The following is a 27,618-nucleotide window of genomic DNA, read 5'->3' on the forward strand; positions in this document are numbered from 1 at the left end:
TTTTGATAACAATTGGTTAAATTAATCTGGGAGTCTCGGTAAGGGAAACGAGCGCTCCCATCCAACATGCTGTGGGCGTGACCGTTGTTGCTGACGTCATTCAATGACAGCTAGCTGTCAGAAAGTGAGTTCATTCCCTCGAGCCGAGGAGACCGAGCGCAGTCGTTAGGTTTTTGCCCTTCCGTTGATATCAAGCACCACGAACAAGCGAGACAACGGACAGACCTTTACACCGAGCCCGGCCATGGACGAACAGGCGGGGCCCGGCGTGTTCTTCAACAACAATAACAACTCTGTTTTAGCCGGCGGTGGGAAAGGACCGCTGCCTGATGGCGACGCTGGGGAGGCGGCCAGGGCGCAGTACAGTATCCCGGGGATCCTGCACTTCCTGCAGCACGAATGGGCCCGTTTCGAAGTAGAGAGAGCACAATGGGAGGTGGAGCGCGCCGAATTACAGGTAAAAACCACTACATCTTATGTATACACGGTTATATATTGGTGGCATTATCGGGGAACAGCGCTGCTACCTTCTAGTAACTCGCGTAGAGTTTCTGTGTTTGCTTGTAATGGTTACTAGGCTAGCTTATTAGCTTTAGCTCAGGAGCTAAAGAAGCTGCAGCGCCCCCCGACCCGACTGCACGACGACTGTTTGCGACCTCTTTACTATGACTTAAGCTACTAAACTTGCTCGCTTCTTTAACTAATTGTAGGACAGGCGATTAGAGTAGCGTTATAGGGGCATCGTTTTAAATAAATGGCCGACTGAGAGCTACATTTACTTGCAAAGTAGTGAATGTGTAATGCTAAGACGTTGCATAGAAACAAGCAACTGCTACCTACCTACTTATAGCTAATCGTAAAGAACCCCGCCTTGATTTGTATTGCATTTGACATCTAAACCAACAAAAACAAATGTGGAGGGATTGATAGTAGGTTTGTTAAGTGTTTTGATCACTTAAGAGCTGTCAGTACAGACAGACAGCTTACAAAGTAAGACCATGGACTTAGTTTGCCTTGTTTATGTATCTTATCAAAGTCTACCTACCATGATACTGGCACTTCTGAAGAGAAAGTAAATACAACTCCCTGTCTTTTGATTAAAGGCCAAAGTGTTGTATATTGCTATTATAAATTGGTGCACTATTCAAAAGTATATTTCACTATTACTTGATGGTCACACAACTCAGTTATGCAGCTATTAATAAGTAGGTGGCATTTTAGTTGATGTTTGGTTAAACTACAAGATAATGTCTTGCAAATACCCAAATCCACTGTAAAATCTTTGTTTTGTTTTCCAGCTATAGTAGACTCTTCCAATTTGTAATTGCATTATTTGGCAGTACCAAATACTGTACCAGACATCTCGCCATATCTTTGCAGGTGAATGGGCTGACAGGAATCAATCATCAATCAATGTTTATTTATATAGCCCAATATCAAAAATGTTACATTTGTCTCAGTGGACTTCACAGTTTGCACAGAATATCAGTATGACAATACGACACCCTCTGTCCTTAGAACCTCACATCGTACAAGGAAAAACTTCCAAAGAAGGAAAAACCCACAGTTTAAAGGGGAAAATGGTAGAAACCTCAGGGAGAGCAACAGAGGAGGGATCCCTCTCCCTGGACGGACAGACGTGCAATAGATGCCGTGTGTAAATCTAAAAGATAATACATTTACAACATAGGTAGACCAAATGTTTGAAAATGTATGTGTCTATAATAATAATAATAATAATAAGATGAATCCACAAGGATGTCAACAATCCTGTGGGAGCCATCAGGGAAGTAGTATGATGAGAGTCAGGCAGGACCACAGTGACAGATTCAGCCATGACTCGAAGTCCAGGACTCAGATCAGGATACAGGATCAGCCACGACTCAGGATCCCGGCGTAGATAGAAACCAAAAAGAAATTTGGGGGAAGCTGGGTTATTCGGAACATGAGAGTTCACAGGTACAGACGGTACAGACAGACAGACAGAAGGAAGAAGTAAGGTGTCCCCCGACAGTCTAAGCCTATAGCAGCAAAACAGGAATATTGTCTATAATGTTGCCATAACTGGCCTTTAGAAACTATCATAATCGTCTCTAAGGAAAATGATTTTGGTCACCATGTGCCTCATTTGGTTATCCAGCAATTGAGTTGAATTGTTGTGGCTTATTACTATTTAACTTCATCTCCCTGCCAAAGGTTTGGACGAAGAGGCTTTTTTTCTTCCCTTCATTTGACCTACTTATGTGGCCATAGTTGTTGGATCACAGACAAGAGACAACACATGCCTTCTGTGACCAGCATTAGGCAGCTACATGGACACAATGACCTCATCTAACAAAGAGACCAGAGGGAGACACTGCATTGTTTTTAGATTGGTGACGTATGCCCTGCTCAGTGTAGTAGGGTTTTGACTCATCTGGCTCTTGAAATAAGCTTCCTGTCTTCTGCCATGAAGCAAGCTTATCTGTGGAGCAGCAGCAACTGCGGCAAAGCACAGTGAGGTTGCTAAAGGGCTCATTGGGTGGTTTGTTTGTGGCGGCAAAATAGTGTGCTCTGAATTTGAGTTCTTGTTTTTGTTGCAACTAACCCCGAGTATAAGGCTGCTTGAGGTTTTGAACATAATTGGACCTGCATTCAAACGTGTGGCTTACTCACAATTGTACTCCAATCACTGTAGCACAGTACCAATCTGTTTAAGAGGTTTCAATAATGAATTCTCTATTTTGACCATTACTGTTGTTTCTCATATAAATATGTTTCTGTGCCAGAGCTGTTCAAATCCACAGGGGATGTAACCTTGCTGTGTCCTTGAGGGATATGTACATATTGCAAACATATACAGTACTTTTACCCATAGAAGGTATTGGGTTAACCTTCAGTAAAAAGCCCACACAGTGTGGAAGAAAATACATACATTCTTTTTTTAGATTAACATAAATAGATGAATAGATAAATCATGTATGAATAATGAACAGTTCTAGTGGGCGAAGAGCCTTGATGGAAGATGCCATGCAGCATTTACTGTACCGTATGTTCCTTTTGGTCCACTTCCCTCTGCAACATGCTGCTCTTAGTGCTCATCGTCATGTCTGCACACTTGTGTTTTAATCACAGAATCAAAAATACATGTTATCTTACATGGTTTTAGATCAAACACCATTAAGAACGTACATAGAGCGGCTTCACAACCAAGTGAATCGCCCCCTCACAGGATTTTCTTCCTTGGTTGCGTAGACATTGAATGGAAGACAGTTGAAGCTGTGTCTTACGTAGCTGTTTGGGAGGAAGGCAAACCCCAGGGCTTGTAGGAATGTCGTCCAGCCAGCCTGTTAGGTCATGCTCAGTCAGAGCCACTCCTCTCTGCTGGAGCAGCACAGAAACTGTACTGTACATGTCGACTTCTTCTCCTGCTGCTGTGCCCTCTCTGGGAAGCGCATAGACTGCTGTCAATTATAATTAGACTATAGTCGAGTGGTCATTGTTAATCAATGGGTTGGCTCAATCAAGCTGATCTGCTTGGCTACTCATAGGTTACAGATTTACTTAGTCAATTAGTTGTTTTTTCTAATGCTTTCTCATGCTGAATGACAGAAACTTATGAGCACATCCCTGGTAAACACAAGATCTAAAGTGTTGCTTTGACATGATTCTTTGTTGGGTTGCTCAGTTTTACAGACCTGTCAATTAAATATACTAATAGATAAATCAACAAAATCATATGAGTGTTAGTCAACAAATCATTTTTTAAGTCAAGGAAAGCCATACTCTTTGCAAATAGATGATATTTTGTTTGCAAATAAATGAATCTTTTGTACATTTAGAACAAGCAATGTATGATGGTTAAATCAAACTCTCTATTAAAAGGGATACCTATAACTCTATTAAACTGAACAATCACCAGTCATTGTAAAAATAAACACTAAGCTTAGCGTGAAAATGTGTTCCGATTTAAATGCTATTATCAAACTTCTACAGAAAGAAAAGGTCAGCTGGCACTATTGGAAATGGATCTGGAAATATCAGCTAAACATACTATGGAGTCACAATTACGGTCTAACCACTGCACAGACTGCAGAGAGCCCAAAGAAAAACGGTCCTATTGCATCATTGTGGTTCAATAATAAACTTGGGTCATTGATGCTTTTCTGCACTGGAAAACAAATAAAAAATCAAAGGGTATTTATTTGGGGGAAAACATGATTACAACAGTATTCTCCCCCGCTGTGCGACACAGTGCAGACATGAGCTAAATAGAGGTTTAAATCATGAAATGATTCTCAAATCTTTTTCAAATGTATATGATAATAATAACTTTTGAACTATAGTTTACATTGTGATATTGATTTGAATCCCCTGCCGTACCGATCAGCACAGATCTTTTTCAGACCGGATGACTGATATTGAGTCAAGTTACACCCTGGTCAGGCCAGCCAGTGCTTCACTGTGCTCCATCTGCTCTCCAGTTATGGGGAAATCCCTGCTCCTACGGTATCTCTTTGCCAGAAGTATCTGTCAGCAGCCATAATCTGACACCAGGAGAAGGTTGAAGGTGACTCAGGTGTTAGGTGGCATCTATGCGGGTGTAGACTGAAATGTGGACACTTATCTTTCTTGGGAAATAGGTTTTCTTGTATGTCTAAAGAAAAGGCTTTTAACAGGAGCACAATTGTTTCGTATCTCATGTTATTCCAGTTGTCTTCATGTCTTAGAGGACGGCAGCCTAGAATTAGCCTGCCTCAGTCAGATGACTTATTACTGTGATCTCATGTTTACTTTGACTAATGACAAACCCTGAGGCATATTTAGTTCACGACGGTAAAAAGGACTGAACCAATGCACAATCATACACATGCATGCACAGTGGCATTCAGAAATTCAAATATGGGTGTCACCCCCATTCCTCAGTTGATACTACGTCCACCCCCAAGCTGCAGTTATTTTTGTTTGCCCTCCCAGTGTGCGCTTCAGAGTGGGAAAGTACAAAACAGAGCATGCGTCCTAACCAAAAATATATACAGTATCCCCAATGTTGTTGCTCTCATATAGTGACAGAGAGAGTGGAAGCTCCACAACATTCTTTTACCATAGAAGCTAATGCTACAAAACTGCTCACATCCTTTTCTCTCCAGGCTGTAAACCACAGATACATAGCTCCATCACCAGTCATAGGTTTGAGACAGAACACAGTAACATTAACCACAAACACAGTCAGTGTAGTCCATATGAATACTCACTGTACAGATAATGGTGAGAGATTTGAAACAGAATGGGGCTTAAGGGACTCTTGTTTATTAACCGAAGCCTGGTCCTCTGAGCGTTGCTCTACTGTCCCTGTTGGACTCCCAGCAGAGCCTTTCTCTATGCTGCAGAGCGGCCTGTTAATTCCCCTCTCCTTCCTGCGTTCACACTTACAGCCTTCATCTGTCTACTTGTGTGGGACAGCTGCCTGCTTGTGCCACAAAGTCGCCTGCCTCCCCCAGTTTTACAGCCAATCTGAGGTCGCCAGTCTGTCAGAGTTGTAAATTGGTGTACTCACCAGTCTCAATGTGTTGATGATATTGTTGTTTTCACACTATTGAAGGTCCAAACCGTGTTTTGCTCCTTTTTAAAGTGAGTGTCATCTACATGTTCGAGTACATTTCTACCCAAAAACGACTGAATTCTTTTTTTTTTTTTAACGTCCATTACTGAAGTATTGGCAAAGGTTCAATCAGATTTGTCTGGACCCTTTTCCTTGCCTCATAGTATGCAAACTTTGGACCTCAAAATACCCAGAATTAAGCCACATTCAACATAGGAGTTAAGGTGGCCTAAAGAACAATGTCACCTGCTCAAATGCACCCTGCTTTTATTTGGTCTTTTTTCTTTCAATTGATGTTCTGAAATGGGGAACTTTACTAGTTTTCTTTGATACTGTTAATATAAGTTCACTCTCTATTGATAAACTATATAAATGCTCATCATTTCTGAGGCTGGCTAGTAACAGGACCGATTTTTAGACTTTATTTTCTTCTTCTTTGCTTTTGTAAATGTTGTTTTCAACATACTTCTGCCACGACCACACCTTAGTTACACTACCTATTAGTCAGAGAAAATGCTGATGTGGAAAAATGTAGCTCTTAGCCTGCATACAGTTTGTGAGCGTGTGCATGTTAGCAAAGAGCCTCATGTTATATTCATGCAGGGATGCACCCTTGTCCTCAAGGAGCCCAGCATACTGTCTTTGTTCGCACCCTCTCTAAAGTAGCACTGCAGTGTCAACTTGACGTGAGCTGTGTGACGGCAATGTGTAAAATGAAGCTCAAGTGGAAACTCGTGATGGGATGGAAAGGAAAGAGCTGTGTCTCCTAGGGTTTAGGAAAAGAAAGAAGATGTAGTTTTTGACTGAAACATCTCTGGCAGTGTAAAGATTTTATTTAGTTTATTGTCCAGAGATGAATGGCACAGTTGGTTCATTCCAGATAACTGAGCAGAAAATCTTTATTAAATCCCAGTTTGAGCAGCTCACTGTCTCACCCTGGCCCCTCAGAGCAATCCTTAATCTGTGCCTGTGGACATGAGCCGCTGGATCGATGTGCAGTGTCTGCATTTGAAGGGGGTGAGCTCCAGACACCATCACAGGCCTTCAGTATTTCACCATGTACCTCAGTGCTTCTGTGTCAACAGGACAGTGGGTTACCCTTAGCAGTTTGTGTGATATTCACACCTAACAGTCAATTAGATGCTTTTGTTGTACTTTTGCACACAGTAGTCATTAGGTGGCCTTTTTCAGTTGCTCTGAGACACAATGTGCAAATGTATTGCAGAGACTAAAATGACCCTCTGAGCAGAGAAGGTGAAGAGACAGCTGGATGTGAAACCTGGGTTATAATTGACTGAAAATGCTCCAGGAAGTTAAATTGATAATCCGTCTAAACTCAACTCTTTAATTTCCGAAATCAGTGATTTTCTCAATCTCCAGTCTGTCTCTTTTTGTTTATCCAATGGGACTGTAAGTGATGATATTAACCTACTTAAAGGGATCTGTTTTAAGAGGCAATGTTGCTGTAAATGTGGTGATAAACAAATACAAGATACTGTAGCCATGTCAGTCCCTGGCACTTCTGTCTCCTTTTCCTGCCTTTCCCCCCCCTTGCTAGTGTAATGGCATGCGTGGAATGTACTTGGATAGTCATCAGGTCAGCCATCATGGTGCTCATTGGTGTGCGGTAACTGTTAGAGTAAATCCGGTGTTAACTAAAAGAAAGGTTGTTTGCTTTGTAAATGTGGGATTTACAACAGCCCTTCTTCTTTAGCCCTGGCCAGAGGGCCAGCATGTGTGACCATTTTGGAACAAGTCTGGAAGAAAACATGTCTGGAATTCACAAATCTCCGACTTTGAGGCCTTCTCTAGGATATCATTTATAGTCATCATGACCGCATTTCGTGGCTTTGTTTTCGCCTTACTCCTGCTGTCTGTGTAACTCCTTTCCAACAATGTGGCCCTAAATACCCTATACGTTTACTGTTAATCTCATGCTACTGTGAGACCTGTACAAATTAAGAAATACAACAGTTTTTCCTTTCAGCTTTAATTATAGTGGTGCAACAGCCACATTTGACTAACCTATCCCGACATAAATGGTGTTAAAAAGGGATATCAAATGTTTACTTCTTTTTAATGGCTACCATATTTGCAAAGAGCTGAACTATATTCCTTTTATATCCATTTTGTATTTGCAGTTTTATGTGTTTCTGTCTGTTTTACTGATTGAATTAAGAGAAGAAATTGACATCCAAAGTAGGTTGACTGCATGCCAAAGTAGAAGGCATTGTGACCAACTTTCTTAGCTGAGCTTACCAGTATTTAGCCAGCGACTGGTGTTTATTTTCCTCCCTAGCTTTAAGCCTCTCTCTTGTGCGTCCTTTTCCTGTCTCTGAAAAGCCCTGCGCTGTGGAGGGACGCCCCGCTCTCCATGTCTCTCACTCAGACAGACTAAGGAGCCCTTATCCAGCGACCCAATAATGCAGGCAGTGTGAGGCCTGGAATTAAATGCTTCCTGTGTCTCTTTATGGCCCGAGTCGACTCATTGCATTCCTCCCAAGGTTAATGTTTGATGGCGGAGAGATGGCGAGCCAGAGATTCACAGAGCCGCTCTCTTCTCTGTCTCTGGCATCGCAGGACGCCAGGGGTCCCTGGGCCAACGCTTCATGTGGATACGGAAGTGAATAGATGCTCGCTAAATCAATCAACGCAGATGTACAGTTTTATCACAGTGAACCAGGAGTCAATGTGCGTCCAGATTAACAGCCTATCAAGCTGTTCATCCTTGGCATTTTTGATGTAGGGCGTTAAAGAGAAATCTAGGCACTTTTTATGGGTAATTTATAGTTTTTTTGCCTCTGCTGAGCATTTGAGCCAGACATATTGACTGTTCAGCTGGACATCAAGAGACATTTAATTAAAAATTGTTTTGCAATTTGCCTAATGATTTGTTGGTTCTGCAGCCCAGTGACACAGTTCTAAAGCAATGGGCCAGTGGTCCTCACGGATATTTGGATTGGGAACCACTTTAGAGTTAGTTATTTTGGGAGTCACACAGTCTAGCACAATCCAAACGGGGATCATTTTCCATATGCAACATTTTTCGTATGTCTATTTGTGTCCCTTTTCTGTTTCTTGTCTCTTAAGCAAGTTGTGCATTACTTAAAAACCTACTTTTCAATCCAGCTACAAATCTATATTTCACATCAGGTAATAAAAATGAATGGCTTACCCCGCTATGACTTGTCTAGTCTGCACTATGTTGATGCCTTCCCGGTTATTGCTCGATGATTCTGCCTCTAGGATGTGGAAAGACAGAAGAGTACTAAACGTTGTTAACATTGTCGTCAATCCTGAATGCATTAGTATGGATCCAGCTGATGCACATAAAACTGGATGAGTGAGACATATGAGACGGTGTAGAGGTAATAGGTAGAGTGATGTATGTGCTGTGCTGACACACCTTTTCACGAGGATCAATTGTTGGCATCTGTGTAGACTGCTAGCATGTGACTTGGTGCTGTTTACACATAGTCAAACTGAGAACCCCAACCTTTAAGGGACTGTCGCTGGAAGGTTGTTATGAATTCTTCTGAACTGTGGATAGAGAGAAATGCTCGTAATAATACGAGGCAGATTGAAGTGCTGTCATGACTCATTACTGCAGGCAGGAGCAGCGCTACTTGCTATCCGTGTGAAACTGTGATCCAGCCCACTCAAACTCGCACCATCCTCTGCATGTAGAGTGACATGCAGGGAATCAAGTCCATATCCATTCTCTGTTAGATGCTAATGTCTGGTTTTATAAACTGAATCTTTCCCGAGCGCTCTCCTTTTGAACTCAGACAGGTGAAGTCTGGCTTTTGGTGCTTTTCTAAATCCTTACCACTCTTCTGTGCTTATGGTTTACTCTGTTTCAGATTTTTTTGAAATGTTAGGTAATCCAAAATAAGTTTCAGAATAGTCTTCCCATAACTACATGGTGGCACTGAGATATACCTCTTGTGCTCATTGTCTTGCTGGTCATTTTCAACAACTGACGGACGCTAAAGAAGAGTGTTGGAGAAACGATGGCGTACATATCCTCCTTTCTGTGAACAGCGCAGCCTTTAGAGATTATTAGCAGCATCTAGAGCTGCTTGACACTGCTCACCCTGCTGTAACCTCTTAAATACAGCAGAGACTGTATGAACAGATTTAGTGTGTTTCTGTTATGGTTTCTGTCTGCTTCTCAGACTAAATGTTGAAAATGACTGTTGAAGAATGCAAAAGCTTCAGCATCTTAGTAATTTATTTTGTTATTTTCCAAGAAAATTAACTCCGTCCATAGACGTTTTCATATTTAAAGGCCTGCCCTTCTGGAGACAGACAATGAACAGCTATGCTCTCGCAATAAACACACATGCACAAACAAGAACAAACAAATCAATTAATTTTCTTCACAAAAAGCATCCATGGTGGTGGTCCGTGCATTACACTGTAATTGCATTATTTACATACCGGAAGAAGCATAAAAGATGCTTCCTAAGTTAATACAGTTCACTTTGATTAATGACTTAAATAATGACAACCTTTTTCCTATTAGTCAGATAATGTCTCTCATGAAACTGTAAATAAGCTTACAGTCACTTCTGTTTCATTTGCAGCTCAGGCCAAGTACAGGGTCGATGTTTTTGTACAGGAGTGAAATAGATTCTGAACTGAAGTGTGACACAGAGAATCTGAAGTGTGAGATGGGCAAATGTTTTCCTCTTATAATAATAACCAAAGATAAAGTAATCCTGCTGAAAGCTCAGTAATGTATCGCCGTTTCCCTTGAATGAGGAATTGTATCTGTCTTGATGTTTTATACATTTGTAAGACTGAATAATTTTGACATAAATATATTTAGGTGATTACAATGGTTCAATGTCGGGCGCTGCTGTAAGATACAGTTTTGCGCAATGTGAGATCTGCTCTGTTTGATTTACTGCTGCAGCGCATGTGCTGTGGGCTGACCACTAGCACTCTCATTTCAAAAGTGCTTGCACACACACACACACACACACACACACACACACACACACACACGTGTGATTGTGTGTGGTACGCAGCAATGTAATGTAATGCTGACTCAGACTGAGTGTGTCGACAGCTGCTGCCTGTTACTGAAAAGAGACAGTGGTGTGCAGAGGGAGGGGATATTCGAGGAGGGAGGGGGGCGCTTAGTGTGTGGGAGAGTGAGTAGGTTAGATCAAAATAGAATAGTAAAGATTGGCTTTTTAATTCCCATCTCCACACATATTGATTTGACATCATCCTATTTCAGTCTCAACAGAAGTAGTTGTTCTCAGATGCTGCCTCGTGGAGGTTGTTTTTGAAGTCTTTGTTGCAAGCTGGCTCATATCTAAGATGCCAGAACATCGGAAACATTGACTCTATTTATAAAAGGAATCACTGTACATCTTTTACTACTTTTAAAACGAGACCTGACATTCCTATTTATATGTTTTCAGGCCCAAATCGCATTCCTGCAAGGGGAGAGGAAAGGTCAGGAGAACTTGAAGAAAGACCTTGTGAGGAGGATCAAAATGCTGGAGTACGCGCTGAAGCAAGAGAGGTGAGTTCCTTACCACCCACTGCTGCCTCAGCCCACCCACAATACACACAAATACAGCAGTGAACAAAAGCAGTATTTCCATGTTTTTTCACACTCTAAAAATAAAGTCCTGCTTCTGAGAAATATAGAAAAGAAGAACATGGCTGTGTGAGAAATATTCTGGTCAACAAGTCTGCTGCACCTGCACAGAGCTAGTGCACGCCAGAGTTCAACAATTTGATAATGAGTTAAAGTTTTTTGTTAAGAAAGTTGGCTTTCCTCCTGTTGACATTCAACTCGTACCAGTCTGATGTCTCAGCTGGCGTCAGCAGAAACAGTATTGGAGTGAGAGTGCTGGAGAGAATCCCCCCCGAGTCCTGGTGGTGTGATGTCTCTGGACAAGAGCGTGTGTTGGCATGAAAGCGTTGTTTGCCGTCGGATGCGGATGACACTTCAACATCCTACATATAAGAACCAGACGGTAAAAATAGGAGCGAGGAATCCTCCTACCACCCAAGATGAGGTCTCTGTCGCAGCTTTGATCCTCTAGTAAACCAGAAGAATTACATTGTTTTCATTCAGCTGTGCATTGGCCCGTCGCCACCTCACAAAAGCTCTCTTTGGTAACGGTGGTGATACACTTTGCATTTCCCTTTCTCCTCGTCGCATGGCTGCATCCTGGAACGAGAGATGTATTGGTGACTTTGAACCATCGAATATGTCATTCAGTCACAGACTCTGTAGCAGTGGACCTCTACACAAACTAAAGAAATAGTCCTCTTAAAGGATGATTCCAGATTATAACAAACAGGGTCATCACTTAGTAGTTTCGGCCTTCACTCCCATTGATGATAACACATAATCAAAGTAACTGCTGTAAAAAACCCTCGAACATGTTACGAAACAGTTGCAGTCACTTATTGAGATAATACATTTTGAATGGAATTTGAAAATATTTATTTGGAACAGAACCGAACGCAAAAAGTAAAATGATGTTATCAACACGTCAGTAACATCCTTTACATGTTACAGACTGACATCGTGATCCAACTTTGACACAGTTTACTTACTGTAATTGTGTGTTCCCACAGTTTCCTGTGTATAAGAATAAGGGATTATTATTGATAAACACATAGGATTTGTCTAGGTTTGTTGGACAACCTCATGCTGGGAATGTGTGGAATTCTATGAATGCAAAGCAGAGTATTGCAGAAATGAAAGTGACTAATCTGCAATTTCTTTGCTGGATAAGTAAAGGTTACAAAATTGAAAACTGAGATGGGTAACGGATGAAAACGCCTGACTGCAGGTATCTGAATTTGATTGTCTACTTTTATGGTAATGAGAGCATTAACCCGTCTGAGGTTGACAGGGCTCATTGGTTTGTTACATTTTGCCGACCTGTGCTCTTTGAGTAACTCATCATTAGGTCTGATAGGTATGGAATTGTTCTCTGGCTGTTTGTAGTGTATATTTATTTACTTTTCTCTGGTGAGATCATCGCATACTGGAGCCTCAGGAGCAATGTAACCCAGAATTACTAACACTTGTACCCGGTTGCTTAGCAACAGGTCATGTCTACAAGGGTACCTGAACGCAATTTCAGAAATGGCTTTCTGAATGTGGGATGTACCCAATTTAAAATGAATTTGATTTGGATGGGGGTTGCTTCCTCTGGATCTCAGGGTGAGTGGTGAGGCGGGGGCTATGTGAAGTGAAAGGTGTGAGAGCTCTCCCAGTGTTGACTCTCTACACTGAGGCCCCATTTACACGGAAACGAAAATGAACCGAATTCGAAAAAGTATTCCGTTCACACGCAATCGGCTCAATAAACGTGTCCGTTTACACGAGACCGCTCGACCTGCTGGAGACGCTGAAATGCCATTTTATAGTTGTTTCTAAATGCAGGGGAAATGTTTATGAACGTTCTAGGTTATCATATTGTGATGATATTTCGTATAACCGTTTAACACCATTTTTGTCAAAATTACTCATTTGGATGCCAAACAAATGACAACAACGTTTTTTAAGTTTTTGTTTCACATGTGTAGAGTCTAATAATAAATGTTTATTGCCTGATCATCATACTGTATGTGATTTTGCATACAAATACATAGACAGCTGAAACTATTAAGCCGATTAATCAACATAACAAAAAAAGCTAAACTATTAACATTTTATATTTTTCATAGTCTTACTCTTCCATGATAGTAAATGTAAGGTATTATCTGAATATAAAACAATCTATGTGAACTGAGGACCAGGAAGCCAGGAAATGAACATTTTTCACTACTTTCTAACGGGTAACATTATTAAAAGATAAGAGTAGTCTATTGCAGCCCTGTTTCCTATATAATGACACATATTGCTATCTTCAAAATATTCACTTTAAAGTTGTGAAATTGCTGTGAAGCTGTCTGATAAGAGAACGTGTCTGGGAAAAGTAGAGCAAGTTGGTGACGTTCAAAGCTTATTATGCAGATGCCATGCATAATGAGTTTTTTAAATAGCTTCTTTTCAGACATTTTTTTTTTTTTATCAGCCCCAGTTTGCTTATTTGTCTGCCTCCAACCTTCTTTTTCTTTCTCTCCTTACAGAGCAAAGTACCACAAGTTAAAATATGGGACAGAGTTAAATCAAGGTGACATGAAGCCTCCGACCTACGACTCAGGTAAGTCTCAAACAGCCAACTCCACCTCCTCGTACTAAATCACTTTGATTGTTGCGTTCACATACCTCGGGTGACAGGACTGGTACGCATGTGGATGCTGCGTTCAAGTTGAAGCTTGTTTTCCTTGATGGCGTTCCTCTCAGTGTCCTTTCCTGAATGAAGAGTAGCATTGTTGTTGTAACGGATATACTTCTGAACAAATATTGAACTGCTGAAAGAGGCAATCTGGCAATGTTTACAAACCAGTTGTGCTCAAACTGACTAAGAGATGTTTACAGACTAAGGGCTTTATTCACATGAAAGAAAAACCAGACTTAGAATTGAAAAAGACACAAACTATAAACCTGTCATATTGTGCTAGTTTTCCCAAACTACTAAAACATTTATTTTACTCTCGTGGTATCTGTCTAGTATTTCCAGACATGATAATATTTAGGATGTTATTAGCGTCGGTTTGAGGATATTTCTATATCCACCCAAATATATGGCGCGCAAAACATTAAACATTTGCATTTAAGGAAACAAAACGGCACGTTTCCAGAAAGTGTTTCGCCTAATTTACATAATCCTGCTGCCTACAATTATTCATTTTATTTTGCAGAAAATAATCCCAACAAAACAGTATGTTATGTGGATTATACAAAATAACAGGAGAGATATATATTGTTTTTTCAAATAGAGCTGTAACAATTAATCAAATGATAAGATTATAAATACTTTACATATTTTGACATTCTTAATTTCTTGAAGAAAAGGGCATTTGCTGCTTTTTCTACTTTGTGATTGTAGATAAAACTGAACCTCTTTGCATTGTTGAAGGAACTCAAAATGTATGTAATCGCACTTTCCAACTTTCTTTAACAATTTTCACACCTAACAATTCTTAAGACTGCATTCTGAAAGAATTATTACCACAAATTAGATAGCTGTAAGTGCTTGAATATATTAGAAACTTGATCCTAAAGCCATCAAAAGGCTTCTGGACTGCTACAAAATGTATCTTGTGGTGAGATTGTTGTAAACTGAGTCGAAATTAAATATTAATGCCTGTTCATCATCTTAGAAACTTATACAAAACAAAAGCTAAACCCTCACCACCTCATGCAAGTAAGAAAGCACGCAGATAACATGAATCCAGGTGGAAATACTTTAAAAAAGGACTTAGCATGTCTGAAATGCTTCTCTCACTTTTAAGTGTTCCCTCTTTCCTTTGCAGTACCCAGTTTTGCCTCGGTATTGTCACTGCGCTACCTAATCCTTGTTATATTATCGTAGTTGAATTGGCCTTGCATGTTCAAGTGTCATCATTAAGTCGAATTGTGACATTTCCTCTCCTCTTCCCTCATCTCTATTCATGAGAGGAGGGCTGTTCAAAGCACACGAGCCCTTGAAGTGTTGATGAAGGGGAGAGGTGTTAGGCGGAGGGGGAGGGAAGAGGGGTGGGAGGTGTTGGTGAAGCACCTGCCCGATCCTCGCCCTCCTGAATTGTGCATGACCCACTTTTTGAGTCACCTACGTTTCTGCCCCGCCAAGTCAACATCCTCGACACACACACTCACTCACTCACTCACTCACTCACTCACTCACTCACTCACTCACTCACTCACTCACTCACTCACTCACTCACTCACTCACACACTCACTCACACACACTCACACACTCTCTGTCTAAATCTTATTAACACGTCTCTCTGCCCATTGCAAAATTCCCAGCAGACTTGCAGAAAGAACGCTGATGTTGTTTAATATCAAAGAGAGCTTTGAATCCCACCGTTGCTTAGTCAGGGCCGTAGTCGGTCATAAACACTGTGTTGTTGTTCTGGTCGCTGCAGGCGCACACACACATCGTTGCTCTTCGCAGTATGTCATGGGATGTAGTTGGAACAGCCATTTTGAAGGTGCCAGAATGCATCAATAAATATCCAATATCTTGTTGTAGCATTAAGAGAAAGCCGTTGCTAATGAGACTTTTCTCTGTCTTTACTGCCAGTGCTGTGTACACAGCTTAAGCTCGGCAATATTTATCAACTGGGATGTAAATACATGGATTAAGGATAGCTATTTATTTTGCACATGTTGACTGATGATAACTATGGTCCAAATCCAATAAAGAACAAAATAGGTGAATGGGCAACAATGTAAATACTCCTTATACTGCCCAAGTGTTTTCGAAAATGCTTCATTATTTTTGTATTTATTCACACACACATCAAAAATGACCCAAGATCCTCTTCCACTTAACTCTAGTCCACTGTTGACTTGTTAATAGCACCCATGCTGAATGTAGTTGCAAGGATGCTGCGAGGCAGGAATGTTTTGGTCGTGTTTACAGAGTGGAAGTGATGTGAAAGGCCGTGCTGTTTGTGGAGCCCTGATTTGTGTCCTCCTCATCTGCAGATGAAACCAACGAGAATGAGTCTTCTGGATCGCTCAACAATCAGCTGTCCTGGAAACAAGGCCGTCAGCTCCTCAGACAGTAAGAGCACATGCTTTGATCTTTCTGAAACAGTCCTCGGCCCATAAAATGTAATCCCTGCTCTGCAAATGACCTGTATCAAGACCCCAAGATACATTTCTCTGCAAAAGTATTCTCATTTGTCTTGGACTAGGCTTTCATTAATTATACGACTGGGTCAGAAGTGCTATGGCCCAAAAAGAATGTGTATGAGCTCCCCCACATGGGCTGCAGCTGTCATTACATGCTCCGTGTTTTGTTTTCTCTGGTATACCCAGCGGGCTAAGGGAAGTTTAGTTATCATGTCAGCCAACTCTACAGTCAGTGTGTGTAAATAAACCAGACACCATCGGGCAGCCTCACACATCATCTGCCCTAACATGCCGGCTGATGATGCAGCCAATTCATTCTCGACCCTGTGTCAAGGGACAGCTCAATTATGTGCTGAGACACCGTACCCTTTAAGTCAGATGCCCGCTCAAATGTAGAGCTTCTGCATATTACATCGGTGTAATACTTGATGAGTAGCTCATCTGGCCTAAAAAAAGCTGATACCATCAGCTAGACTACTGCCAGAGCACATAACACTTTAGACAGTCAGAAGTACTCGACTATTCCGCATCTCTGACCATGTTGTTGTCTTCGGAGTAAATCAACTTGTTAATTTATTGGCTATTGCAGCATTATGAAAGACTAACTTCAATGTTTTTGCATCTTCTCATCCAAACTTCTTCTACTCCACACTTTACATAGATATGCTTGTATTCATTTCTGAATAATCTGGGCTATAGCATTGGTAACCAAGTTCATTAACCTTGTTCCAGGTACCTGCAGGAGGTGGGCTACACAGACACCATCTTAGATGTGAAGTCCCAGCGCGTCCGAGCGCTGCTAGGACTAGCTGGGGACGGAGGCGGGAGGACGGGGGAACGGACCAGTACTGAGCCTTTAGTCAACGGGACAGACGCATCAACAAAGGGCGGCAGAGGGTAAGTACGCTCCCCTAAAGCTATCTATAGACTCGGCTACTACAACAAGTCCCTTATATTCAACATAGTGTGGCTCATGTCTTAAATGTAGTGAAACTTTAAACAAGCATTGATCATCATGCTGAGTCACTGTGGAGGTTGTGAAGCCTCAAATCGAACATGAGTTTTTGTGTCTTCTGTCGTTTTTGAAGTCCACATTTTTTGATAGATTTTGAAGTGGCCATAAAGTTCCACATACCAATGTTTGCTACATGTGTGTTGCACTTAAGACAGATTGGGTGAATCAGTTCATATGTAACTACTTTTTATTATCACTGTAGCATATTATTCTGATTGTATTGTATGCATTATTGTTCCTCCACAGAAAAGCTGAGCCCTCTGACACCAGCGCTGTCCTGGAGGCCTTTAAGTTCATCGAGAATGCTGCAGCAGAGTTCAGCGATGATGATGATGATGAGGACAGCTACGGGAGGGACAGGCCTAATGTGGAGTCCAGGACGGTAAGGAAACGGTCTGCCCTCAACTTGTGCACTCAGGAATTGTTGCTCTGCTTTTAATAACGGTAAGCATTATTATTTTCCCAAGATCCTGAGAAAGAAGCCCACGTCGTCAATTACGCCGGCCAGTATGGACACGAGCGAGGACCCTGACACAGAGGAGGCTATGAAGGGCTTTGACTTCCTGTCCAGTCCTGACGAGATGGACACCTCGCCGGAGTCCAGAGGCAACGGGGACGGAACAGACTGGGGTGAGTCAGGGGTCTTTCAATGAAAGAGGAGAGTTGGGATCCTATGAAAAGCACTATCACAGGTTTAGTTATAGTTCCTATTCCTAGTTATACATTCCTTGCTAATGATCTTCTTCTTTTTATAGTTTGGTGACTGTTCATGGAGTTCCTGTCATTCACATATCACGCTGTGGTCATAAATCATGATGTTTTGATGTGTCTCTGTTTAACCCATAGTGTGTGATCTCTTCCACTGTGTGTTCCCATAGCCAGCCCGTGACCACTATGTCTCTTCCACTCCCCTGTCAGCAAATCAACATGATTCACTTTGAGTCTCATTTGTCCTTAGACCCAAAGCCAGAAAATGGGGTTGATGTCATGCAGAGGAGTTTCTTTGTATTTGAACGTGGGTTTGAGCATTTCAGTTGTGAACAACAATTTGGTTTCACAAAGATTTCACACTGAGGATTTTATGATTGGACATAATTACTCAATTTGGGTGTGATGACTTATGGGGGAGTTGGGGATTACAATGGAGACTTGACGGAGGGGAGTAGGGAATCTGGGACTTAACTGATATGATATTTTAAAGGGTGATGCCAACGGTTTAGTTTTCAACTGGGATTGAAAATGCCATCAGCCCTATATTTAGTTTTTTGGTATTTGACCAAAAATGTGGAATTAAAGCAGAAAAATAACAGATAATTGTATGTTTCCCCTACAATTCCTTAGATATATCATGACATGTTCAAATGAAAGAATTCTAAACATGACATCCACTTCCCTCCAAGCACTAAATGAAAAAAGTAAAAAGATTACACTAAATAGTTATAATGAGTCTGATATAACTGAGGTGGTAGTAGCCTGCTTACAGAAAAGGTCTCTGCAACTCGCCCCCGGCCCCTCCATTCGGGGCTCGACCAGAGCAGTTCCTCAACAGCCTCTCGGTCTGGTTTTGTTCCCCCTGTGTAGAGAAGGACGAGCAAGGTCCCATTTCTGAGGCCTGGGACGTGGACCCGGGCATGATAACCAAACTCAAGGAGGAGTACAGAAAGGAGCGCAAGGGGAAAAAGGGGGTGAAGAGTAAGTCCTGTCGGGCGTCGCTGCCTCCCTCCTCCTCCTCTCTCTGTAGACTTTCAGCCAAAAAAGCCTCGAATCAAAAACAAAAACATCTTGGCTGCTTTATTCTCATCTCCTTCTTGAGCTGCTCCTTATTATGCCTTCTACTCAGCATTGCTCTGTCCTTTTGTCTATCATTTCACTCTGAATGTCCCCTCTGTCTTCTTGTGAATGTACACAATCTGCCACCCTTTATGTCCCTACCCAAACCCCCTGTATGTAATGCCTGATGCATGATTTTCTGTCCTGTTTAATTGTTTTGTTTTCTATTCATCATCTTCTTCACGCTGTCAAATGTCAGACATTTATGTGAGTTAGTCATGCTGACATGTCCATCCCTGTCTTATCTGGGCTAGGGCTGCACAATTTGGAGAAATAATCTAATTGTGATTTTTCTGACAGATATTGCGATTCGATTTGCGATTTAGTTTTTAAGCGACCCAACGGAAGTTTATTGTAAAATGCGACCATATCTCCGGCCAGGAAGATCGTATCAACGTGGTCCCGTCTAGCACCCGAGCTACGAATGAAAGAACTAAACTTAAATGAAACTTCCGTTGGGTTGCTTTAAAGTCAAGCTTCAGTTTAAGATTCACCCTGTAATAGAAACATGTGATGGAGCATTACTAACCTGACTCGGATGGTTTGTTTCACCAAACCATCTAGGAGAGCTCCATTGGAAGCCATTTGGAAAAGGGCAGGCAATACTTGGCAGGCGATTGGATCAATCTGTCTATCACCTTCTATCATGGGCCACTTCTGATTGGTTAACAATGGCTGGTACTTCTGATTGGTGTGGATGACTGACACACAAGAAGAATGAAAAAATTGCAGGCTTTCCGATTTTTTAATTGCATTATTTAAAATTGTGATTTCGATTTAAAATCGATTAATCGTTCAGCCCCCATCTGGGCTAGAGCTAATCTCCACAATCATCTGTTTCCTTCATCAGTATGTCCTCAAATCATAATAATACACCATATTCATCTTCATCTGTCAGCCATGTTGATACTACAGTAATGTTTCTGCTGTTGTAATTTGATGGCAATTACAAGATTTTCTCCGTGAAGTGACTCAGCTGAATACTACTGCGCTCAGAATGAAGCCTCATTCAGTTAGAGATCTCTTAGATTTCACACCAAGCTCTGCATTTCGGGTTTTTTCTTCTTTTTATTTAACTATGAATGAATCATGAGATCCAAAACCTCGGTTCATCTCAATTTATTAATTTAATCTCAACACCACCTTTTTACGCCTGGCTTTCTCCTCCTCTGGTGTAGACATGAGTCTATTTTTGATCTTCACACCATGTTGGTACTTTTATCACTTTTCATGTGGAAGAGGTTGTCAGTGTGAGTTTTTTTGAGCAGTTGTTCTTTTGGTATACTGTATTTCATTGCCTCAGGTTTGATTCTAAAGGCCCAGAAATACTTATGTCACTAAATGATTCTGGAAGATAAACATATCTTTTTCTACCTTTTCCACTCATCTAACAAGAACTCTGGTGTTGATTCCTTCATTTTCTCTTCTTTTTTTACCAACTATAATTTATGAAGTTGTTTTCTTCCCTTGCAGTGCTTCCTTTCCTCCCATATTCATTCTCTTTTTCAGTTTGCACTCACAGCTTTGTAATGAAATATTGTATTGTTTTCATACTTTTTTTCCCGCTCTCTCTCCGCTCTCCATCACTGTGTGTCTGTTTGCTAACACTGTTGACCTGCTTCGTTAAACAGGACCAAACCGGTCCAAGCTGCAGGACATGCTGGCTAACCTGAGGGATGCAGAGGACCTGTCCCACATGCAGCCCCCACCATCCAGCCCCCAATCCCGACCCAACGCGGTCCGGTTCAACGAGCATGAGGGGAACCGACCGGATGAAGGTACTCCAGAAAGAACGTTTTGTGATTAAGTGTTACGTTTTTGTAAGATGTGCTTAAATCCCCTCCATCAATCTTATCAGCAATGGTTTATGTATTTATTCGTTTGTTCTTTCCCCAGTTGAGGCGCTGACCTTCCCGCCCACCTCGGGGAAGTCCTTCATTATGGGTGCAGACGAAGCCATGGAGAGCGAGCTGGGCCTGGGGGAGCTGGCTGGACTCACCGTGGCCAACGAGGCCGACAGTCTGGCGTACGATGTGAGTAGGAAGAGGCAGAATGGAGTTAAGAGCCAATAGACAATTTATCTGGGGGGAAACGGTTTATGTTCTCTGTAAAACAGCTATCCCACCTCTTGCCTGTGACTTGTGGAAAATGTGCCAAGTCACATCACATGCTGAAAACATTCCATCTGTGTGTCAAACTGCTATTTTTATAGACAGGGAAGTCAAGTATTAGTGCAATGTCCATTTTAAGGCTTACACATTCAATACACAAAAATATTAAGCAAAACGCTTATTTGGAATATTGAGTGTAGCTATAAAAGCTGTCACATAAAAATGTCTTATATTTTTTATGAAATCTTTGTAATCGAAAGATCACCTTCTACATAAGACTTCAGGAAATTACTTTTTGGGAAATGCCTTCCTTTCATCTAAATTTGTAAAGAAAATGTTATGTTCAATTTTTGTGTTATATAATATTGCCAAAAGCTATATCACACTATATAGTGTGATATAGCTTTTCATTAAAAGTTCTCATTATAAATAAAAACACATATAATTTGTTGTTGGGTTTCTGATTCGATCTCTCCCTCTCAGATTGGCAACAATAAAGATGCCATGAGAAAAACATGGAACCCCAAATTCACTCTGCGGAGCCATTTTGACGGGATTCGCGCTTTGGCCTTTCACCCGGTGGAGCCCGTCCTGGTCACCGCCTCCGAGGATCACACACTCAAGATGTGGAACCTTCAAAAGACCGCTCCTGCCAAAAAGTAAGCACACAGGAATTTAGTGATTGGTGTAGAATTTGAAAGACAACACACAGCTTTAAATCTACAGTATCTGTCCATTCCTTCCTCATCAGCTCAGTTAGAGACACTCGTACTCAGCAACAGTGTGTTTGATTCAGTGTCTTTAAACCTGCAGCAGCAGAGAGAACATCATTAGAGGGAAACTCCGTTGTTGGTTTACAGTCCCATAAGGAGGAAAGCTTGTCTTTGTATCTGCTCTGACACCATTCAGCCGGAGGAAACGGTCCCCATGTGACAAAGAACTGACACAAGACTCATTACATCAAGTCACAGCTCTGCTGCCCACACACAGTCTGATGTTGTTTCAGGGGTATTAGTTCAATGAAACAGCATGATACAATAGCAGGAAATTGAACAAGCAGTGATGTCTTGAAAAAATTCACCAACTTTCATTTTGAATACGATCTTCGACACATATTAAACACACACTTAGTTTTTTTTCTGCCAATAGGGGGTCTCATCATTGTAGGACAGTTTCATGTTAGAAATCAGTCTAAATCCTACACTGTTAGGCAGACAGAGACTGCTAGAATAGGCTCCTAGCTTACATACATAAATACGTATATAGTTATAATTATTATTATTTAAATGTAACAAGATCGTACCTTTTTAAAAGTGTAGTTTTCAATTCGATAAAGAACTACATTTATGACACTTTCTGGAAGACAACCACATGGCTGTCGCATGCATAAAGGGGGGATAGGACGTGATGTAAGGGGACCAATTGAAATGGACCGTTACCTTGAATAGAATTTCCCAGAGTTTGAACATTTTTGAAAACATTTAAGGGTAATTTAAGAACACAACTCAATAAAAGATACGCCGTGAAGCTAGTCTTTTAAAAAAATCAATTTCACTGCAACAAAGTTAAACATTATTATTTTAAAGCTGGCATTGTTGTTTTTCATGTTCTTTCTGTTCCATTAATGAACACATTGTTTGTCTGCAGGAGTGCATCTTTAGATGTGGAACCAATCTACACTTTCAGGGCTCACAGGTAAAAACACTGCGCATACATAAAATCAATGTTTATCCATCAAAGCATTAGAAGAGTTGTTTTGCTAATTGATTATCATTTGAAACCACAGGGGGGCTGTGCTGAGTGTGGTGATGAGCAGCACAGGGGAACAGTGTTTCAGCGGAGGGGTGGACGGGACTATTCAGTGCTGGAACACCCCCAACCCCAACATCGACCCCTACGACTCCTACGGTAACAGCGCCGTGTGTTTAGTTTGAATCAGAGGATTGATCAATCTGGTCACTGTCACTGACTGTCTCTCTGCCTCAGACCCCTCCATGCTGCGGGGGGCGCTGTGCGGACACACCGACTCCGTGTGGGGTCTGGTGTACAGCAGCGCACACCAGCGCCTCCTCTCCTGCTCTGCAGACGGGACTGTGAGACTGTGGGACGCCAACACCACCTCCTCCGCCCTTGCAGTATTCAACGAAGACAAAAGTACTTCAAACGTGTATTATAACCTTATTTTTCCTAATGTTCGCTTAAATTGAATAGTCAACATTAATGTATCTGTCTTTCTGTGTCCCAGAGCTGGGGATCCCCTCCTCAGTAGACCTGGTATGCAGTGACCCGGCCCACCTGGTCTCATCCTTCACTAACGGAGAGATCGGACTCTTCAACATGGAGACCCGCCAGCTGGTCCTCAGTCTCGAGTCCAACTTGGAGCCGGGTAGGTTTGCCAAGTTAAAGGCTGCAGCATTTAGACCTCGATCAGTACAATTTTACATTGGTTTCTAATCTTACAATAATATTAAAAAACACCCTATACTATAAACGATATACCGTGTGTTGAATTCAGCAATGAAGAGGAAGTAGAGTCAGAAAATATGGCTCTTGAGTAACATCTAGTGGCAGCTATAGGAAAGGAAATCATAAGCAGACACATCTACTGACCTAAAATGTGTTTCTGTGTTTTGACCAAAAAAGATAATACAGTAAGACCTAATTGTGCATAATATAACAATGTTTATTGTATTTGTAGTTTTACTCACTTTACTCGAAATGCATTGCGATTCCCAACATTATTGACCTGCCCATTGTAACTTTTCTTTAAGAAAGAAAATGTACAGAATACCCAAACATCTTTGTGACTTTTATCTCATGGAAAATTGTAATGTTTCATGAGATAACATTGACTATATACATGTTCTTCAAAACGTTGACTTGAACACACCAATGCTGCGTATGCGTCATATGAATAATGTACATTTGACCAGCAAAAAAATATTAATCGGTTATATAAATATGAGACTGATCAGATGGCCTTTGGAGATAATGCTTTCAGACACTTTCAGCTACTGATCTCATCCAGATGGACTGCCCCCCCCCCCTGAGTTCCCTCTCCTGCTGTGTGACGTCTAACGTGCTTATCTGTTTCCACCAGGCACTCCCTGCCAGATCAATAAGGTCCTCAGCCACCCGACTCTCCCCATCACCATCACCGCGGAGGAGGACAGACACATCAAGTTCTTTGACAACAACAGCGGGAAAATGATTCACTCCATGGTGGCTCACCTGGACGCTGTCACAAGCTTAGCTGTAGACCCCAACGGACTGTACCTCATGTCAGGCAGTAAGTAGCAGAACATATACATTTTACGCTTTGTATATCATGTTTTACGCACCTGCTGAATAAACAGATATGATTCAGTCACTATAATGTAAAGTGGATCCGGAGTGTGCCTTTATAAAAATGTCTATACTTTTACAGTCTGATCTCTTGTAATCAGTTTAACACTCATCCATAGAGGAAACAAATGAATGTTCCTAACTCATTTTTAGCTCCACTTTTGCATTATTGAACTTATCAATTATACTAACACACTATTACTTCTTAACATGTAAAAGTAAAGCTATTCTATAACTCCTCAATTGTCATTTTAAGGTAAATAGGGTTTTCCCATACACCAAACTGCACGGACTACTAATGAAGTCTTGTTTCCAAGTTTAAGGAGCAACAGGCTCATAGTTACTTATATAACTGGTCATGTCGTTTCGCAGGTCATGACTGCTCTATCCGTCTGTGGAACCTGGATAGTAAAACCTGCATCCAGGAGTTCACGGCTCACAGAAAGAAGTTTGACGAGTCGATCCACGACGTGGCGTTCCATCCAACTAAATGCTACATCGCCAGCGCCGGGGCCGACGCTCTCGCCAAAGTGTTCGTATGACGCGGAGCTGCGTGTCCCCCTGCAGCCCCGCTCTCGGACTCAGTCTCCCATGATCAGGGACCAATAGAGACACAGGGGGGGAGGACCTTCAGGCAGGGGTCTAGTCCCACCTCTCACAGCCCACTGGTTTCTTGTCCCACTGGCAGACTATGTAGCCTCAAAACGGACCGTGACTCTCCATGACGAGGGTCGGCAGGGAGGGCAGTCAGGAGGAAATCTGCTCTCTTGACCCCCCCCCCACCCATCTACCATCCAGGCAGGCTGGGTGTGACCCGCCACAGCACCCCCCCTCCTCAGACAGACTCACCTCTGTAACTAGCAGGCTCAGGACAAGTGTTAGAGCAAGGAGTGGAGAAATTAGGTTTCAAGCCGGTCTTCTGCCCCGTGACTTCACGCTCATCCCAAATCCCCCTGACCCCTCAACCCTCTCACACACCAGGTCCGGGCTCTTTTACTCCAAGTCAGGTTTTGTGTTGTGTTGTTCCAGAAATGTGGGGTACTGAAGGCTCACTGCAGCTGTCGTGGCAGCCTCTCACTTCTTCTTCTTCTACTTCTCTGCTTCCCAGACTGACTCTGCTTGCTGGCCTGCCTTTATTTTTTCCTTTTTAAAAACACGTATTGACAAATGTGCCTTTGCTTTAAAAAGGTCTTGAAAAATGTTATTTTAACAAGCTTGTTTTGGGGAACAGGGAGGGAGGGGACGGCGGAGAAATGGAGATGGATGGTCACAATGTTGTCGATTTTAACATTGGATGTAAAATTACAAATGCTTATAATAAACAAAATATATATTCAGTCTTAAAATTTACTGTGCAGCGTGAGTTTGAGTGCTCCTTTTTGATAAGTGTGGTTGGGGAATCAATTTTGTGCATTTCAAAGCTGGTAGAGTGATACAGACCATTAAATATAATGCCTGTTTGTTAGATTCAAGTAACTGTACACTTCAGAAGTAAGATTGCAAGCGTATGTGTCCAAAGTAAACCATCTTGGTTAAATAATTACAATTCAAACTTCTAGATGTCCATTTTAGGAATAACTAACTAATTTTGGCCAGTTTGCTCTTGTGTGAATTGAATGGCTTGTACTGTATGTAGTTTTCCCCAATTGTGCGGATATGCTCGACTACAATGTGATGTATCATGTCCGGATATTTACAGTAGTCCAATGTTTAGCAGAAATTAGTGCAGTACTGTGGGACTACTTGGAAATAATGAGTTCACCATCCAACACTGAGGGAAGACAAATAAATGTCTCTAGTTTACTGGAGGACAAAGCTATCCCGGGTTTAAAAAAAGACAAGTCAATCAAGATGTTGTACGTGTAGAGTGCAGCTTCAAATGAGCCATTTTCTCAGTCACTGGTTTGTATATGAAAGTATGTTCAAAATAAAACCTGCTGTAAAATGTTTACTGGGCTCTGATGTTGGTCATTTGGCAAACGCTCAATGGATTCTGTGTGTTTTGCTATGAGATACAGCTTGATCCTGTTTTTTGATTAATTGTGTCTACATTTTGACTAATTGAACTTACACAGAATTATTCATTAGCAGCTTCTGCTTGCTGTATATCTATGGACGAACACACACACTGGATTACTGATACATAAGAAAACTTAGAAGCTCAGTGACTCAAGGGCTACTGCTTCAGTTATAACGGTTGACTTTTTCCCTAAGATTTCCAAGTGGAATTGGGGACAAATCTTTGCATTGACATGAGGGATAACGATAAGTGTTAATCACTTTGCTTTTTAAATCATGTGTATTTTTGTGTGTGTTCTGATTTAGTTCAAAATACGAAAGAAGTGCGATTTTGACAAACATCCAAGAAAAAACATGAAAAAGAGCCACTTTCCATTCTCTTCATTTTCTTTATTTTATTAAAAATTGCACAAAAAAAATGTTGATCAATTATGAACATTATTAGCGCAAGGCTTTTAATATGCATATGTACAAACAGGACATAACGGGAAGAAAATCATAAATACTCTTTCAACAAAACGGAGAAATGCCTGCAAAGTTAGAAGCTACCACACTGTTAAAAAACAAGTGAGGAGACGAATGGGTCATTCCCGAGATCACCTATACAAAGATATACAATCTCCTCGTTCCTCACTTCTCACACAAGTCCTTGTTCCGTGTTGTTGATTTTTCTGCCTTTCACATAAGCCTCAATTCAACTGGCACTCATACCAACAGCAATGTCAGCACCATAGTCTTTGAGAGGAACTTTAACAATCTCCCCATTATCAAATCTCTCCTATTAGGAAGATTAAAATGCACCAATTCTAAGAAAGTTGATCCTCTTAACAGAGAATTGTTTAAAAAGCACCATATTATGAAGAATGTTAAGCCATAAGAGGAAGTGCTAGGCAAGCTTTAAATCTATATTTCTCTGTAAGCACCATGTCCTAGTAAGTTAACTTAATTAAGTTTGTTTATCATTGTGGTGGTACCAGT

The 27,618-nt window shown here is 41.4% G+C and overlaps 1 protein-coding gene across 2 annotated transcripts; it reads left to right on the top strand.

The window, feature by feature from the left end:
- The first annotated feature begins 123 nt into the window (after positions 1–123).
- strn (striatin, calmodulin binding protein) lies at positions 124–26,570 on the top strand. 2 transcript variants are annotated; one of them, XM_010778622.1, is made up of 17 exons: positions 124–457; positions 11,020–11,123; positions 13,700–13,773; positions 16,171–16,249; positions 17,053–17,217; positions 17,582–17,717; positions 17,803–17,965; positions 18,917–19,027; positions 20,797–20,943; positions 21,062–21,198; positions 21,760–21,935; positions 22,924–22,971; positions 23,063–23,184; positions 23,263–23,430; positions 23,522–23,662; positions 24,377–24,565; positions 24,994–26,570. In XM_010778622.1, exons 1-17 carry the CDS (start codon positions 245–247, stop codon positions 25,161–25,163), a joined length of 2,343 nt encoding a protein of 780 aa, XP_010776924.1. In that variant the 5' UTR covers positions 124–244; the 3' UTR covers positions 25,164–26,570. The 2 variants fall into 2 exon arrangements, with proteins under 2 accessions (XP_010776924.1, XP_010776992.1); XM_010778690.1 differs by lacking the exon at positions 18,917–19,027.
- Positions 26,571–27,618: the final 1,048 nt, after the last annotated feature.

Source organism: Notothenia coriiceps, unplaced genomic scaffold, assembly GCF_000735185.1.
Source record: "Notothenia coriiceps isolate Sejong01 unplaced genomic scaffold, NC01 NC01_scaffold00000281, whole genome shotgun sequence".
Lineage (NCBI taxonomy): Eukaryota > Metazoa > Chordata > Actinopteri > Perciformes > Nototheniidae > Notothenia > Notothenia coriiceps.

What these genes read in the sequence shown, in the direction of transcription:
- strn (XM_010778622.1), top strand. Translation starts at nt 245, where the DNA reads ATGGACGAACAGGCGGGGCCCGGCGTGTTCTTCAACAACAATAACAAC. An exon ending in GCCTCCGACCTACGACTCAG is followed by an intron (nt 13,774 to 16,170) that starts GTAAGTCTCAAA and finishes CCTCATCTGCAG; the next exon opens with ATGAAACCAACGAGAATGAG. An exon ending in CCGACAGTCTGGCGTACGAT is followed by an intron (nt 21,199 to 21,759) that starts GTGAGTAGGAAG and finishes TCTCCCTCTCAG; the next exon opens with ATTGGCAACAATAAAGATGC.